General features: G+C 39.4%; 1 protein-coding gene across 3 annotated transcripts in view; it reads left to right on the top strand.

Moving 5' to 3' along the window:
- The window catches only part of pank1a (pantothenate kinase 1a), a 28,052-nt gene extending 9,446 nt beyond the window's left edge, over positions 1 to 18,606 (top strand). For all 3 annotated transcript variants that reach the window (XM_012878402.3, XM_021324479.2, XM_036125866.1), the window contains 7 exons: positions 1,474 to 1,620; positions 1,805 to 2,010; positions 3,264 to 3,517; positions 6,728 to 6,904; positions 9,320 to 9,443; positions 14,058 to 14,183; positions 16,279 to 18,606. In XM_012878402.3, coding sequence (XP_012733856.2) covers positions 1,474 to 1,620; positions 1,805 to 2,010; positions 3,264 to 3,517; positions 6,728 to 6,904; positions 9,320 to 9,443; positions 14,058 to 14,183; positions 16,279 to 16,338 — 1,094 coding nt within the window. In that variant the 3' untranslated portion in view covers positions 16,339 to 18,606. The remainder of the gene's footprint in view (positions 1 to 1,473; positions 1,621 to 1,804; positions 2,011 to 3,263; positions 3,518 to 6,727; positions 6,905 to 9,319; positions 9,444 to 14,057; positions 14,184 to 16,278) is intronic.
- Positions 18,607 to 19,052: the final 446 nt, after the last annotated feature.

Genomic DNA, 19,052 nt, shown 5'->3' with positions numbered 1-19,052 from the left:
AAGTTTAGCCAGCGCTGTCTCTCCTAGCATCACAGGAAAAAGATCTGTATGGTAAAAATCCTCCAGGTTTCCATACAAATAAAACCAAGCTAAAGAAAATTACAAGATGAATAATTGAGTCTTTTACATTTATTTCAAAATGAAGAAAACTGCTGTGTCCAGCCTCATACCCCTGGAAAAACAATCTTACTGTTAAAACATTAATTTATTTTTTAAAACTATGGAGAGCCATAGATTGAAAGCTGTTTGTGTTACAAAGCTCTACGGTTAAACAGTATTTCTTATTCCTAAAAAAAAAAAAAAAAAAAAAAAAAAAAAAAAAAAAAAAAAAAAAAAAAAAAAAAAGATTACTAAGTTTAACCTGCGTTTTTAAATGTTGACTTGGTGTTTGGTTAACATTGTTTACCCTGTACAGTTAGCAGACCCTCAGGTTTACCCTGAGATTTCCTAAAGGCTATGGCCACAGTAGACATTGCCACTGCACAATAAAACGTGACCCACCATACTGATGATGGCTCCTTTTTATTTATCATAACCCTTGAAGTATTTTGTTCTATAGGTGCCTTGGACACCATCGATTCTTTGTTAACCTCTTAAGACTCGATAATTTTAGTCTCAACATAATAGGTTTTTGATGCATGTTGTCAGTTTCACTTCAAACATATATTTATTCTCCCTCACAGATCTTCCTTCAAGTTTCTAAAGCATATGTTTGGACTAAAGCTCCCAGGTCTTAGGAGGTTAAAGATTAAAATAACAATTTTGTTAAACATTCCCCCCCCCCCAATATTTTATTCCATTATTAACTTTAGTCTTCACCTTACACAACGGGTATTTATGAATGTTCTCAAATCTTTACAACATAAATATTACGTGTCTTATTTTTATGCAAAGAGCAAAGAAAAAGAACAAACAAAACAACTTAAAAATTCCAAAAGTAAATTTTGAGTGGTAGTCAACCGGGGAAAAACTGCAGGAGAGACACAGATTTCTCCATTAGGTTTGAAGAAAAAGCTGAAATTTATCCAGAAACAATCTTTTCAAAAATCAGCTATCTTGTATTTTAAATGAATCATTTAAATTCCAGTTGTAATTCTTATGTTAGGTGTGACTCTGTCAAAAACTGATCCTGCCACTTTAACTCTCACTCTGTAAATAAACCCTCAGGTCCATGTCTTCGTAAAAACTCTGTACCAAACTTTCCTTCTTTTTATCCTGAGCTGGAATGTCCTAAGGTGCGTTCTCACTGAATGCCATTTGTTGTGGGAGCTGTTTTTTCTTTTTTTTTTTTTTTAAAGAGCCCATGGTTGCGTTTTCATTCCAACCCCAACAGCACGGCTCATCTTTTCAGCCTCATTGTAAAACTCCTCACACAATAAACTTCATTGCTCTTTTTCTAAACTTGCTGGTTTGTCATTCAGATCTGTGGTGTCTTGTTTAAAAGTAAAGAAGTTCATTTGTTCTCCTCTCCAGCTTTCCCCTGGTTTGGCATGGACATCGGTGGGAGCTTGGTTAAGCTGGTGTACTTCGAGCCAGTCGACATCACTGCAGAAGAAGAACAAGAAGAAGTGGAAAACCTCAAATCTATCCGCCGCTACCTCACCTCAAACGTGGCCTATGGTATGTAAGCTCATGCTAACGGTCATATCTAATAATTTATCTCTTGATACATAAAGTCGGGTCAAGGATGTTCTATCGGAGAGCACGAGTGCTTGTTATAACCATTGTTCAGAAGAGTTAGAATATTTACTTTGCAACTTGGCTCAGAAGATCCATTCAGGAAGACATTTTTTTTCTCTCTCAGGTAAAACAGGTGTCCGTGACGTCCACCTGGAGCTGAGGAACCTGACCATGTGTGGCCGGACAGGAAACCTGCACTTTATCCGCTTCCCCACCCAGGCCATGCCCCGGTTCATTCAGATGGGACGAGACAAGAACTTCTCCAGCCTGCACACAACGCTGTGCGCCACGGGAGGCGGGGCGTACAAGTTTGAGAACGACTTCAGAACAGTAAGTGTGGTATCAAAGAAAAATGATCAGTAGCCGTTTCCTTCTTTTCAACTAGAGCTCCAACTTCTGAAATTGGAAAAAGTTGTCACAAAGGACACGGTTTTGGAAATGTGGTACCTCAAAGTTTAGAAAATCGTTTTTCAAATGACAAAACATTTGGAAAGATTATTATTTTCCTTCCTGTTGTTGGATGGTTCTAATGAGTCCATGTTAACCTCAGCTACATTTTTAATATATCAAATTACATTTTTATAATCTATTATCAGTTTTTTTGCTCTGCGTCTGTAATCATTGCAGATGTAGGTCATGTATATGCAAATGCATATCACCTTTTTTGGATGCGGTATCTGTCTTTCTTTAGCCCTGAAAAAGTTCATTGACCCTGTCTGCAGTTCAGGGATCATGCAGCTGCATGTACTGACCCAAATGGTTTTTCTATGATAAAGAAAGCTTCAGTCTGGAGTTTTAAATTATCCAGTTCTGTTAAAAATTCTTGGACATGGTAGCTCCATCCATCCAGCTATCGTCTTTTGATTATCCAAGATCGGGTCACGTGGGCAACAGGTCCAGGAGAAAAAAAACCCAGACATCCCTCTCCTCGGCGACATCCTCCAGTTCACTCCAGGTGATCCCAAGGCAGACAGGATATAAAGTCCCTCCAGCGAGTTCTGGGTCTTCCCTCGGGTCTCCTTCCAGTGGGATGCACCCACCTCAACGGACTCCTTAGATGTGGAGAAGCATCGAAGGTCTCTGCAGAGTCCAGAAAAGTCAATTAAATTTCAATTAAATTCAGTATTTTTACATGTCGAAAAATTAGATTTTTTTTTTTTATCTTCCCCCAGATCCCATTGCGTACCCATTTTTCTATAGATGGTTTCTGTCCATCCATATTTTCATCCATCTGTTGATGGAAGGATGTTTATCTGATTATCCTTCACTAATTCATACATCCTTTTTGTCAATTTTTCGTTCCTATTTTGTCTTCCTTTCTGCCCCTGGTTTTTCGCAAATTCCATATTAAAGACCTGGCCAGTGTTTTTTTTTTTTTTTTTTTTTTTATACCATAAAGATATAGTGAACCTCTGTATTTATGTTTGTACAAGGTTTTTAAAGTACCATAGGAGGTCTGAGAATTTGTGTCTGGAAAAGTCTTAATTTCTGATATGAAATTAGTCCAGGCACCTACAGCAGTGTTTAAAACAACCAAAACAGTTTGCTTAAGGTGCCTTAAATCACCTTTATCTGTGATGCAGATATCCGACCTGGAGCTGCTGAAGCTGGATGAGCTGGACTGTCTAATCCGTGGCCTGCTGTTTATCGACCGGGTGGGTTTCAACGGGCACCCAGAGTGCTACTACTTCCAGAACCCGTCAGATCCCCACAGCTGTGTGAAAAAGCCCTGCAACCTGGACAACCCCTTCCCAATGCTGCTGGTCAACATCGGCTCTGGGGTCTCCATACTGGCTGTCTACTCAGAGAACGACTACAAACGGGTAACTGGGACAAGGTGAGCAGGACTGGCACCTATTCATTCAAGTCAATGCATGAAAGGAGTTGAGGTGGTATTTAATCATATTAGTAATGTTAACATACAGAAAAATCACCATTTAAAAAGAAAAGTTAAAGCTCAGTGAACAAAGTAATGACTTTAAAGCCCGACACATTAGCCGCAAGAACAGAGAAACGTATCCTTTTACCAGTGGCTGCAAAGACAAAGTTCTGTCTGGTCAGAACATTTCTTGCTTCACAAGAACGTCAAGTGCAGAACTCCTCGGAGGTCTTCAGAGCTTCCTCCACCTGAATTACTCCACCTTCATATTTCTCAGACAGCGCACAAGCAAAAATGGCCTGCCCAAAATTGGCGTCAAGTACAAGCTGCGAGAACTCCCAAGCCGGGGCTGTAAGAACAGAGTGTTGTCACTTAAGCCTTTGTTCTTGCAGAATACATATAGGCCTCAGTACTCAGAAAAAGTTCCACGGACGTCATGCATTTTAAACAGCGACCTGTTTTTCTACATTGTGGTTCTTTTGTAACTGGAACCATCCATCAGCTCCGGTTTCAAAAGGCTTAAATCATACATGTTGAATATCCCCGTTATGACGTCAGAGCGGTCCCGACGTTCTACCGAGCGGACCAGATCACTCTTAGCACACCAAACACGGCAGGAATATCTCTTAAGATAATCTCAGGAGCCATCCCAATAGTCAGGGCTAGTCGGAAGGAGAAGATCGGGGCAAAAATCGGGCTCATCATCCTGCTGTGTGAACCAGCCTTTACTGTTGTTAAATTTGTCATTTGTGGCACTAAAATAAAGTATTTAAAGTATTGGGTCTTTCTTAGTTGGTGTGTACAGCTATTGCTTGAGGCTAATGTCTTTTCTTTTTTTTTTCTTATAGTTTGACTTAATTTAACAGCTATGTCGGGCTTTAAATCCCTTGCATAACAGTCTTCACCTGGTATTTCTTTGTACTTAATAACATAACTAGACTTCATTACCTGTCAGAAGTCAGTGAGACAGTGATGGTGTCCACCAAGACATGCTGTTGATATGTCAAAAGTAACCTTGGTCTTGATCCAGCCTCCTGATAAGCCGTCACATTTTTGTCCAGCTGATAAACTTGCTCCAGAGTTCAGACAGCTAATTTGTCCATGTGCCGTCTCTGCATGCATCACTGATTGTTTTTCAAATGCTCTGTAGGAAAATGGTGCGTCAGGCTCTTTACAGTGATAGCTATGTGCGCTTGACCAGGAGCATCTCAGCAATCGAGAATGTCACCAAAAACTTCACTAATTTCAGTGCTTCAATGTAGAAATGTAAAATTAAATGTTATATAGATTCATCACAAATAGAGTAAAATATTTCAAGTGCTTACTTCTGTTTGAAGCTAAAGATGGATTCAGTTTCACAGAAAGCTACAATGTTACGCTATTAAAGAAAGGATTTGTAACCCAGACGTGTTACGTTGTAGCCATTTTATGGCCCACACAGAAAAAACAGACTTGTCAGTTTTCCAGCAGTCGTTGACATCCTTCAACAAGGATGGTACGCCATAAAAAGTTGATTGCTAAAGAAGCTGAGTGTTCAGAGTGCAGAGTTGCATGAAAGGGAAAAGTATGGCGCAAGAAGTGCAAATGCAACGAGGATAACACGAGCCTGAGAGGACTGGGAGTCAAAGGTCAATACAGAGTTTGGGGGAGGTCCAAGGTGTGGACTGCAGCTGGAGTCAGAACTTCCAGAGCCACCACACTCATGCGCACACAGGACATGCGTGATGTTCCTTGTTTTGAAACTTGTGTAATTTTTGCATTTCATTTACAAATCAAGGTCCCAGTCTGGAGGACGAGCGGAGAGGCACAGAATCCGAGTTGCTTAAAGTCCAGTGGGATGTTTCCGCAATTAGTGATTATTTAAAGAGCATTGCCTTTGCTGGTGTTGGTCCACTTTGTTTTATCGAGTACAACCACAGTCATTAAAACTTTGGAGCCCTTCATGCCTCCATTAAACGTATCTCTGTACGTTTTATGGAGATGCTGATTTCATTTTCTAGCAGGACTTGGCCACGCTACCAAAAGCACCAATGCCTGCTTTAACAACCACTGCATGACTGCACTGCACTGGACAAACAGCTCTGACGTAATCTCTGCAGAGAATCTATAGAGTTTTGTCTAGAGCAAACTTTTTAGTCTGCGAACCCCAAAATAAGAGTGCCAGAGACTGGCAACACCCGTTTGGCAGGTGGGATATTTTTGGGCGGAAATTATAAGAGTAACGTCCTAATATCGTGAAAATAAAGTTACAACATTAAAGTAGTATTTTTATAAGAACTCTTATGAAAAAGGGAAGTTTTCCCGCTGCATTAAAAAGTTATACCTAGATATCAGTTTCACAAATAAGGAATTAGCAAATCTTTTTAGTAGATCAGCATCAAATCATCTCGCGACCCCCCGGGGGTCACGACTCCCACTTTGGGAACCTCTGGTCCAGAGTAAGATGAGAGAAGACGGTACAACAATGATCACCTCCATGCCACACTGCATGATGCAGTGACACATGCAAACTGAGCCCCAAACTAGTTTTGGGTGCATATCCTGAACCACATGACCATTGTGGACATACTTGTTGTGGGTCTTCATCTTTTATATTAAAGTAAAAAAAAAAAAAAATCTGTGCACTGTCAAATTAACCTTTTTTATAATAAGTTTTAATTAAATTACTAAAAAAAACTAGAGTGACATTCTAATAAATTGAAATGGACATGTTGTACAGATGTCTCCTTATAGATCTCTTTGTGTTTTGCTCGGTCAGAATGAGGACAATTTTGAGAAAGTATCACGTTCTGTTCAGTGTTGGCTTACTTGCACTCTTCAAAATGATGTTCAGATGCAAGACTAGAACTGAAAGGATTTTTTTAAATGATCTTTGACTGCAGGTACATTAGGCACTCATTTCAAACCACTTGCTCCTTAACACAACTCTCACAACAGGAAGCTGTTTTGGGTTAAGTTTGATCACCGATACCAAGTGATTAGGTCAGAGTAACACTCCTGTATAAACGTTGTAGAGCAGAAAACAGAAGGGAAGACAATTTTATTTTTTTCCATAACTCTAACAAAATCGTTCTGTCTCCGGTTTTTACCTTCCTGTTTCGCCTTCTCTCATCTGACTTGTATTTTTCCTTCCCTTTGTGTAACTCATCTCCTCTCTCACGTTTTCAGTCTGGGAGGTGGAACCTTCCTCGGCCTTTGCTGTCTTCTGACGGGCTGCGAGACGTTCGAGGAGGCGTTGGAAATGGCCAGCAAGGGCGACTCCACAAACGTGGACAAACTTGTGAAGGACATATACGGGGGGGACTATGAACGCTTTGGCCTCCAGGGCTCTGCCGTCGCCTCCAGGTGAGTCTGACGTTGGCGTCACAGATGTTGTCAGACGGCAGCTGCTGAGCTGTGCTTTCTCTGGCAGGAATTTACACAACAGGTCTGCCAGGTTCCAGACAGCCCAAACAGGTTGCTATCGCTTTCCTCATCGATCAAATAGTTTCTAATTCCTGTGATTCTAAAAATAGCTTCTCGCTGTATTAAATAAGAAATATCTTAAAGAATTTCGTAGCACTGTTTAGATCAGGCTGTTCCTGGCCAATGGCAATTGCTGAAAATTAGCAAATTAGAAGCTTAATCTTGTTTATGGACCGAAGCACAGGGTTAGGTCCCCGCCATTTATTGGATTTGAATTAAACCCAAAGATGCGTAATGCTGTGCATAGTTGCATTTCTAGACTGAAAGTTGTGATTAGCGCATCTTTACCTTTACAGGGACTTTATGCTCTGGAGACTCATTGATAGAACATTGCGTACGAACTTTACTAAAAGTTTGCGTATGCCCACAAGCCAGAAATGGTGTACGCCACAAATAAAAAAATCCTGATGTATAAAACCATGCGCAAACACAAGCAAGCCGTTTTGCTTTTTAGATCACAGCTGGTCCTGAACGTTTGCGTACAGGTTCTGCCCTCTACACGCCCACATTCACCCAGAAATGGCCAATGCAAAGGACCCCTGGAGGCAAAAGTTGCCCACATTAAAATAACTTAAAAAGGGAATCGTATTACTGTCTTAAATGTCCGATGACGCTTCAACACATGATCCATGTTGAAATTCGTCTTGTCTTGGAGCATCCGCTGTGTGCCTGGATCATCGACTAGGACGGAGGCCAGGAGGGATGAGGGTTTCCCTCTCCAACGATGACGAGCCCCTCCACCCCGATGCATCAAACACTGCCACAGGCGAATTTTAGGAAGCCAATAGCACGCTACGCAGTTGAGCGCGCATGGGTGTGTGAGCAGTATTAACCTCATAAGACCCAAACTCTTGTATGTCATGCATTTTTAATTTCCTGTGCTATTTGGGCTGAATTCTGAGAATGCGTTCCTAATTCTTCCTTTCCAAAGTAAGGCAGGGTGATATGGGCTCAAATCAATATAGAGATATATTGAGCAGTTCACCTCCATAACGATAAATAGACGACAATAGCAACCCCCAGGCTATTTCACAGCCAGTTATAGTGATGGTATAATTCCCTGAACAATCACCAAATTATCTTAATATATGGAAATCCCAACTACACATTATTCCCCCAGCAGGGCATATAGATTAGAGATTAAATGATAATAATTACGCTATGGAGTAAAGAATCAGATGGTAAAAAACTGTTGTGCTGACTTTGATTCAAGTTGGCTTATGGGCCTTTTTTAACGATTTAACAAGTCCTTGTGCTGTTACCAGTGCAGGCATAAATAACACTCTGATTTTGAATGATGCTGATGACATCGATTTAGTCTGAAATGGAGTGAAATTGAACGTCTGAGATGAGTCCTGACGCAGTGTGGTTGCAGTTCGCTACTTCACCATTGGCGTTGTCTCTAAAAACAGCGTACGCATGGGTCAGAGTTTATACATCAAGATTTAGTCCCTGTTTTGTGCGTACGCCAGCTTTATACATGAGACCACTGCTGCTTGCTCTGGTTGCACTGTTAAATACACTTTTAATGGGCTGTGAATTTATGTAAACATAGAGGACAAGCAAACATGCACACGCAATTTAGAGAGGTCAGTTAACCAAACCATGATGTTTTTGGACTGTTGGAGGAAGCCAGAGTACCTGGACAGAACCCACGTATGCAAAGGGAGAACATGCAGAAAGCACGGATTTGAACCCTGGACCTTCTTTCTGCAAGGCAGCAGTGCTAACTGCGCCACTGTGCAGCCCTTGTTAAAATGTTAATAAACTTAAACGAGTCACTTCACAGCTAGTTATTTGACTAATTAAGTCAGTTGATCTGCATAATTACCCTGATTGGGTAAACTGGTGTAACTTTTTCAAATGACATAACTGGATAATCGTTGGTGTCCAATTAAATCAAATTATTGTTGCAAATAACAACGTAAAGTGTGTAAAATAATATCTGGCAACCATCCCATAAACACAACAGTTTACTCTGAGTTTGGCGAGTGAATTATAAACTTGCAATTCAGTACAAAGGTTAATCCATAAAGCAAAGAAAAAAAAACTGATTATATCACAACAATCACGCTATAATCAGTGTGTGCTGTCATGACGTCCCCCTCTGTCATTTATTGAAACAAAGAACCGTGATAAGCTGCACGTGTTGATTTATGCAATCCAAGGTTATTTTCTGGCCGTGTCTGGTTCTCTTATAGGGACTTTACTTAGTTTGACCTGCTATATATGTACTTTGGTGGTTGTCTTACATATGTGGTTTAATTCAGCTTTTTATTTATTTATTTTCTACAGTTTTGGTCACATGATGAGCAAAGAGAAGCGGGACAGCATCAGCAAGGAAGACCTGGCCAGAGCCACACTAATCACCATCACCAATAACATAGGATCTATAGCACGCATGTGTGCTGTCAATGAGGTGAATACGTGCACACAAACACTCACATAAGTCTTTTTAAGCAAATTATTGAAAATCTTGAATCGGCTTCTGTAAAAATGTTCTTTTGCCACAGCTACATCTGCTGGTGTCATGTACAGTGTGCAAGGTTGGCTTTTTGCCATGGTGAATAATTTTTTCTTTACTACAACTTCTGAAAATGGTGCTATTGATTTTTAATTTTTTTTTAATTTAATCAGGCACACCGGATTATAAGGCTCGGTAAATATTCTTCCTAAGTGTGTAATATCACTCCTGCTCTTCCCGTCCATAGCTCTCTATCCGTCTCTGTTGGGAGGATGTTTCTAACATAAAGCCAAAATAAACATAACTTTTATATTGAATTAACTTAGTTTATTGGTGCTAGTGCGTCCTCCGGGCGTGAGCTGCCTAAAAGCTCCCACATACTCGGGCGTACTGTGCACATGCTGTGAGCTGCACAGACTCCGCACTGACTTTCTGTGCACGTTTTACCCTTCATAGTCGAGCGTTTTGTTTTCTACATTTCTTGTGGTAAATTCCTACAATTCCCATACTTTCTGCCAGCGGGACGAAGCAGCAGAACAGATGGTAAAATGTGTGATTAGCTAGCTGAGCACCTAGAGCCGTTTCTTTCCCAGCAGGCTCCCACCTGTCAGGGAGAACAGAGAGGGACTGTGGAGCTGCGTCCTGGAGACCTCCTGCTTGGAGGAGCTCAGTGCATCAAGGTGTCGGATATAAAACAGTTAGATGTGAAGACTTCTGGCCTCCGATAAGTTTATAGTGTGACACCACATGCGCGGTCGTAAAAATTGTTCTCCACGTACCTGTACGCACAGAGTACGCCTAGAGTACACGCAGACCTCCCCGGAGTGAACTACAGCAGAGTTTGTGGGTGCCTTTACATGAATGCACTTCTAGTTTAGATATTACAGTCAGGCAGTCTTGTAGACAGCTCAGGGGTCCTATCAGGTAGTGACACAGTGTACCGTAATGCTCCGAATATCCATTGAGCGGAGCGGCTTCGTTGCTAACCAAAGTCATACTTACACCATTTTAACAGATTTTTGAGCGCATTGTACCACATAAAATCAGTCAGTAAGCACAAAAAGTACTCATATATATAAGGCACACCGGATTATAAGGCGAACCATACATTTTTGAGAAGAGTTAAGGATGTTAAGTGTGCCTTATAGTTGAAAAATACAGTACCTAAATATATTCCCTTAAATACTCAAATATCTCTTTATTTGTATGTTTAGAGTAACTGGCATCCCAGGTGTAATTCTCTGCTCCAAACTACTCTCTGCCAGTGATACAATGCATTGTTCTTTCGCATCGGACCCTCTTCCCCTTAGAGAACAAACCCCACAGCAAGAGATTGCCACCATCTTAGTTCCCTGTGGTAAAGTACGTTTTCAAGCAAGGGTTTAAAAAAATAGACTTTATTTCTTTTTTTATCCCCCATAAGTAGTTGTAGTCAGATCTGACTAAAGTTTATTCTTGTGTGTTACTCATAATGTTTTGGTGAACTCTTAGACTTCGATTAGGACATTTTCTCTGAATCTTTTTTTTAAACAGTGTTCTTTTTGTTTGTAAACATAATTTTTCTATTAATGTCATCAACTCAACATATTTTGCTCACAGATGGTAATGAGAACTTGCACGTGGGGGAATAATGTGAAAATGAAGCAATTATGTTTAATAGTGATATTAACATAATAAAGTCAGTGGGTTATGAGTCTCTAATAAAGGCAGGTGGAAGGTGCATCTCAAAGGCTCATGTGCAGCAGACATTTCTGTGGAGTGAGCCATCAGATGTCTTTCTGCGTGCTGTGAGCTTCTTTACAGTGTTGCCTTGTGGCATGGCGATCAAGCAGCATTGTACAGGGCTATCACTGCATGCAGATCTGCAGCAAGGACAGATTTAAAAAAAGGGCCTAATTAAAAAACAGGCAGTCATTTTTTTTTATTATTTTTGATTGGTACTTTGAAATAGATTAAGATTTTAATAAAGGTAAGCATAATAATATTGCCTTTCATTATCAGGAATGCATTAACTGTTATGGTATTATTGTCATATTTGTGTACCATTACGCAAAGTATAATTAAGTTTGAATAACTTTTTTCTGTCTTTAGACAAAATAACTGTTTCTCACTTTGTAATCCATTTAATGATTTTAAACTATTCAACATATTGATTTCTGATTATTTGAAGCAGACTTGTATGTTGCTAGATTATCAGTTCTTCAGCACCACCTTGTGGTGAAAAGGAGTTGTTGCAAATGTTGAAATATTGAAGTACTCCCAGCAGACCGTGGAATGGGGGTTGCATGTCAGATGGGCGTGGTCAGTCTGTGGGTGAGGCAGCTTCACCCTCTGAAAACAATGGAGGAACCACTACATAACTAAGGCAGATGAAATGTATAGTTTTTACATTATATATTCATTATGATATCTATCTATCTATCTATCTCTATATATATATATATATATATATATATATATATATATATATATATATATATATATATATATATATATATATATATATATATATATATATATATATATATATAATATATATATATATATATATATATATAATGAGATGCAATGTGGAATTTCAGAAAGCAAACTTTGAATGTTACTTCATTTACAGTTTGGATAAGGACAGGCATATAGGAGAAGATATAGTTTGACATCTCTCCAAAATCTTGTCCTATTAATACTTACAGCAAGGGAAAGTTTTCACCACCATCTCCTTAACTGCCCTATATCTGACTGTAAAAAGTAAAACCATATTTAAAATCACAGGTAAAACATAAATGCAGTCAGTTGGACTTGAATTTAGTTCTTCACACCCCTATAGTCAGCTAACGTAACTTTTATGAGATGACATCATTAACTAAGTACAAAAAGTAGAAAATAAATAAATAGAAATTGATGTTTTTTTTTGTTCTTCTTGAGTAGCAGAGTTCTGTATATGGGTTGTGCCAATGAAAAACTTACTGAGTCTTCTCTTGATGCCAAACAGCTGATTCTACTATACAAACAAAATTAACAGATTTTTTTTTTAAGGATGACCACATTTGAATGAATAAAATAATATCTCTGTATTGTGCCTCACTGACATCAAAGGGGGACTCTATGACAGAGTTCAGTGAATACTGTCCAGAGAAGAGAAAACAGACATTATCATCGTAGTCATTTCATTTTCAAACCTGTAATGGAAGAATGAATGACTTTCTTAAAATACCACGAGCACCAACACCCCACAGTTATTGGACACCCCTTGTTTTGGTAAGCCATATTACACAAAAGAGACAGATTGACATTTCTGTTCGCTTACACATAACCAAAAATAAGAATATGAGTTTGTGTTTCATAATTACTAACATGAATGTCATTGGCTTGGAATTGCCTCCAGGGTGCAGGTGATACCAGCTGAGCAACATGTCTAAACAACAGATAACTGATCTGAATGTAGTTGGCGTTCTATGTAAAGTGCCCTAACATAGTTTTTGTAGTGACATGGTTTTCTATACAATGCATTTATTGGCTTTTACCTTTATATTTCACTGTTGAATGATTCTTTATGTGGTTCGTTAAAGAACGGCTTTCTGCTGACTTGTATGAGCCGAATGGACATGAACAGAATGGACTGTTCTTTTTTGTAAAAAGAACAGGACATATGAGAACCTAAGAGGCAGAGGTTCCTCACCGTTGTTTACAATGGAATGGTGTCCGTGGAAAACAAAAACTAAATTAGTCAGAGCATCATGAATTTATCATGATCCTTTATCAAAGAATTTAAAAAATATAATTTCTATTACTGAATCTTAAATGGGGAGCGTCAAGAAGTTGAAGTCGCATAGCAGCTTGGTGCCATGACATTACTTCTGTAAACATGTAAAGTCATACTCTGTGCAACAATCACAACAAGAGCAACACTTGATCATGGCTCTGGGACAACCTTTTGGGTACTAGTAATGTAAAGCAACACAAAGAGTCCATTTTATACTAGTTTATAGTACATTCGCTCCTGATCCAAATTCCGTTATTCTTGGCTACTTGCAGCAAATGCTTCTACAGTTAGCATTTTAGCATCCCCCTTCCTTCCTCCTTCTTCTTCTTGGTGTATTTTTATGGCGGTTAGCAAACACATTAAGGTGCATTACCGCCAACTTCTAGATTGAAGTATGGACCAGATGTTCCATACTATATTCTGCCTAACAAGCCTGCTTTTCTTAGTAAACTAAAAATGCTGCTAAAAATTACATCCCCAGATGATCTTTGAAGTAATTCCCTCTTTTCTAACTTACTTTTATTCCCCTTCCCTTCAAAGGGATAGTCCAGTCAAAATAGCTTGAGGGTGAAGTCGGACATCCAACCCAGGCATATTCCACGGTCTGCAGCCGGGACCTTCTCGACATATTTGCAACAAATGCAAATATCTATATTTTTTTATTAATTTATATAATTTTTTGGGCGGACTATATTTTGGTTTATGTTCATATTAATCTTAATTCAAGGATGTGACGCCACTGATTTGTTTTCACTATTTTTGACAGGTTTAACAAGGCAGGGTTTTTTCCACGTCTATCTTTCTTTCAGAAAATCGAGCGTGTGGTGTTTGTCGGGAACTTCCTTCGGATCAACACGTTGTCCACAAAGCTGCTAGCCTATGCCATGGACTTCTGGTCCAAAGGTCAGCTGAGAGCCCTCTTTCTGGAACATGAGGTGAGCACTCCCCCACAAAATCTTACAGCTGAATCAAACTAAACGCAATCCTGTGTGTTAAATCTGTGATTTCTGCAGATCTTTAAATAAAATCTTATTTATTTAAAAAAGTACCACATAGCATAAGGTGCATTTTAAATGTAGTGGTTGAGGTTTTGGGCAATCACATTGGATCTGTACTGTTTTTCTATAGCAGTTGGAAACACATCAGTTCTAACAATAGTTATTAAAGTTATTTAAAACCCTTAAAGTCATGGTTAAAACTGATTTAAAGCAGTGTTTAAAAGGCTCACTTTTGTCTGCCCTAGAGGTTTCACTCTGGTCAAAATGGGATTTAAGCAAACACCCCTCCACCATAAGCACTAAAGCCTACAACAACACGGAAACAGCAACACCTGCACAGGAGACGTGGTGAAGAATTATACTTTAGTTATGCCCTGCGTTGATGCCGAAGAGCAAATTATCTTTATCACCTGGTTTGGTTTGGCCATTTTCTTCACTAAAAGGCCTCTGTGAGGGACCAGACTCAAACAAGGACGAAAAAATGTTCAAAGTAGGAAAGAATTCAATTTAATTCTTCCAAAAATAGCAAACAAAACAAAGACTTAACGTAAGAATAAATCAAAGGATAAGTAACAAATTTGGGCCCAAGTTAACTGAGGTCAACTGAACTCTAACTCAACACAAACAAAACTGACCTTACAACAAAAGGCTGCTTAAATAGGGATGGAGTAACCCAAGTCTACCACATGAGGGAGGCACAACATAACAAAAGAACAAATAAATACAAAATTAACTAAAACATTCTATGAAACAAATAAAGCAAAACTAACTCTTACTTAGCAGAAACAATAATAGATGAATATTTAAGTGACAAAATTAACTAATTAACAACTTGAAACAAGTCTCCCCCATCAGTCTTTCAAACAAACAAATGGTACGCTCCAGGTTTCCTCCTCCAGCTGGTTTGTATCAGCAGCACCTCAAACAAAAAACAAGTGTAAATAAACCATTCAGACAGTCATTAACCAAAGTGTGCACCCATTAGAAAATACCTGTCTAAATGAAATAACTCAAACTGTAATATAATATAAAGAAAGAAAGAAAGAAAGAAAGAATACTAACACAATGTGGTGGTGGGAGGATCATCCACCACAGCCTCACTGTGGAATTTTACAAGGACACGTGTGTTTTTATGTTTAAAGGTCTAAAATGTAGCTTAGGAACAAATAACTGAAGGTGTTTGTCTGATATTGAGTGAAAGCGAGTCTTAAGACAAGGGGTCACAGTTCACAGAACATGGATCAGCTGAGAATTTATACCAACGTTTCAAAGTTTACATATTTGTTCTAATAAAGGTATGTGTAATGTAGCAGTAGTTCAGAGTTAAAAGGTGTTTTCATCTTGATGATGGGTGAGAATAATGAGTTCTTGACCGTAATCAAGAACTTGTTCTAATTGCTGACTGGTTTTTGCATGTTGCCACTGGTGTTTTGAACTCCTCGTCTCTTGAAGTGAATGCCAACTTTTGCATTCACCCCAATCTTTAGCGCCCTCTACAGATTCCCTTTCAGCTTCAGGTCTGGACTCTTTGTATGTTTACAATCTCACACTTTCAGTGTGAGATTGTAAACATACAAAGAGTCCTAAAACTATTCAATCTCCTGGCAGATTTAGGTTAAAGTAATCTTTGAATTTAACCAACATGCATATTCTGACTGCAAGTAATAATGTTTTCGAGTGACCCGGCCACTTTCCTTCTTGAATCTGATGGAGAATCTGTTCAGGAAGCTAAAGATTTAGGGTGAGGGGAAGGAGGCCCTTGTTTTTTTTTTAAGATATCCGTCTCATTTCTTATCAGAAGCAAACTTCTTTGTTGAATTGTATATGTTTTAAGTCTATGTCTGCAAGGGGCATGAGTAATTTTGATCTTAACGGCAAATAAAATCTGCATGTTTCTTAGTGACTGGCTTTACAGAAAAGCTTTAAAAAGCCTAAAATTGTCCAGTTTGCTCTAACTTGCTGAATCTTTCTACACACATTTTGATTCGCCAAGTATGAGAACTGTAACGACGTGTCCGCCATTTTGCTCCAGGGTTACTTTGGAGCTGTCGGCGCGCTGATGGAGCTGCTGAAGACATCAGAGGACCTGTGAAGGAAGTTCTGCTGCGCCAGCCGGCGCTTGTGAAAAACCGATGTCAGCCTCTCCCGTTAAGGCCACCTCTACATGCTGTGACGTCATTACCCGACACTACTGAAAGATCCTAATCAGAGACCTCTACAGGAACACTAAGAGAGACTCAGATGCTGAGAAAAGCCATTTTAATAATTTAACTCTTGTAAATAATGATAGCTTCTAACAATTGTTCCCAGAGTTCCTTCTATAATAGAGTTTTAATATTGTGATCTTTAATTTATGGTTTCCTGTTGGTCCCACAGAGTATTTTAGTAATCTGGTGTTTTACCGGGAGGGGTGGGGATTGTGTTTGTGTGTATAGCTACTGTAGCATTACATCCTGGGGACAGAAGTACACCAGGTGACTATTTTTGCAGCCTCTGCTCAGAAGAGGATGTCTGTACACAAAAGGCGTCACTCTCTACCGAGCAACCTTTTTGTTTTTACCGCATTTGGCTCAAGGAGTCAGGTTTGCTAACCGGCTTGCTGCTCAAAGAGTCGCCCACCATGCCACTGTCTTCGAAGGAGTGCACTGATGCCAAATCCTGTTGACATTCATCTGCAACCTTCTCAAATGGAAAGCAGATAAGCTGTTTTTACTTCTGTATTGCTCTACTGCACCATAGCCTTTTGCTTTTTTTTTTGTTTTTCCTTTCTTCATCTGCCTCCTTGTGAGCAACGCTAACTCTGCCGTCTGCCAAGCACGCGTACCGAGCCTCGTGAGTTCAGTCTTAGGCGGCAGGACCAAGACATTGTTTTCCAGCAGATCCGAGTGCATTACTGATTTCCCTCATCTTCCTCACCCTCCATCTACTCTACCACTTTTTTTCTTTTCTTTTCTTTTTTTTTTTGTTCAAATGCTGAATTTTAGTGCAGAGGGGTGTTCCTGATGTTTAGATGTGCTCATTTTAAATGCATCACTTCAGTTGTTGATGCTGATGCAACAGAATAGAAATATTGAGGATCAGTTTGCTTTCTGACTAAAGTCACCCCTTAATGTAAAAAAAAAACGAGGGGTGCAAGTAAATGGCCATAGACGGTTTTATTTAATTAGGTGAAATTTTGTCCTTCCCCACTCAACTAGTTTCAGGAAAATATAAATATTGTCTGAGGTTTTGAACATTCAGCTCTTGATTATTACGGTTGTGATAATGTTAATGTTAAAACATCGATGTATGTTATTTGAATTTAGACAAACTTTTTGAATACCCTGTTAACTTTAGTAGTGAGTTTTAGGTGTGGACTAGCATATTATCACTTTATGTCCTTCTGCTCATAGTGGGGTCTAACAAACTGATGTTAGCTGAGCCATCTGCTCAGGTAGCAGCCTGCTGTCAGGTGCGCTCATCAGAGAAGCCATTCTGTAGCTTGTCAGCTGCAGTTTTACCTTAATCATTTTTAGCTTTAGTTTCCACACCTTGTCCATTTTTATTTCTGTTTTTTGCAGCCAGAGATATTTTCCAAGCAGAATCTTTTTTGTGAGCACGTAAAAGTGCTGTAGCCTCTCAGCCAGCTGACTGCCAGTGCACAGCAAGAATTGGGTGACTGCCTCTGGCATCTCATTAAAAAAAAAAGTTTAAATCGTAGGCGCACAATGACAGGAGACCTTAGAGGTTTTTAACATTTACTTTTCTAAACTGTATTATACTTTGATACCCATCACTGGTCCAGGCCTACTTAATACTGTCGTGTGAAATAAGGGCCTGCTTTAAAAAGCTTGAATGGTAAAACTGTCGATCATTGAGCCACATCAACACTAAAATAGTCCATTTTCTTTCTCATACAGGAGTCAGAGCTGCATTAGTCTGCAGATTTAGGCTGTGCTTTATAGATGCACGATGGGTTCATCCTTTTCTATTGACCACTAGTTGACAGAAAGTCGTTTCTTCTTCCACAAGTTGCACCTTTTACGTTCTTAGCTTGGACCTTTACAGCCTGTAAAACTTTTTAATTTTTTTTTTTTTTCTTTTTAATCTTTTGTTCTGTCAAACCTAACTGTTTACATACATTTACTCTACCCAGGTTGATTTTTTTTTTTTTTGTATTAGTGCTTTTTGATTTGTGCAATTCATCACTACTTGCATATTCTGTTGACAGTTGCATCTGCTCTACCTGATTTATCAATTAACTCCTAAGTGGGTTGTCTCCTGTTAGCCAGGCGCGTATTCTGAAGGTCCTATTGACAGAAATGAGTGATAGCTGTTATCTGTCACAGACTTGGACTACACTTCGACCCCCCCCCCTCCCCCCCACATTTCACCACAACCACACACACACACACACAATCTGAATTACATGTTTGCTGCTATGCTGTCCTCCTTTTTCCCCACACGCTCTGTTGCTTTCAGCTGTTTTTGCCCACAACAGCTCAAATACCCATAGTGTACGATATGAGAAAGGGAAACAGGCTTCATTGGAGACCTGTTGCATTCAAAACTATAAGCGCCTTCACTTGTTCATGGAGAGACTGCTGTGAAATAGCTAAAAACTCTAAATCTTTAAGTGGTACTTTTGTTCACCTGCCACTGAACCATCCGTGTGTTCAGTCCCGCTGTGATGACGCTACAAACTGACATTACCCTGTTTTGTTCCTCCTTTTGTTTGCCTTGTTCTAACTCATGTTTGGATGATGATGATGATGATGATGGTGACCTCAGTCCATCAGATGCCAGCCTGCTTTCACATCAAGCGGC

This window comes from Fundulus heteroclitus, chromosome 22, assembly GCF_011125445.2.
Source record: "Fundulus heteroclitus isolate FHET01 chromosome 22, MU-UCD_Fhet_4.1, whole genome shotgun sequence".
In the NCBI taxonomy this organism is placed as follows: Eukaryota; Metazoa; Chordata; class Actinopteri; order Cyprinodontiformes; family Fundulidae; genus Fundulus; species Fundulus heteroclitus.
Note: the sequence above shows the minus strand (reverse complement) of the source record. Positions and strands in the feature narration are given on the sequence as shown.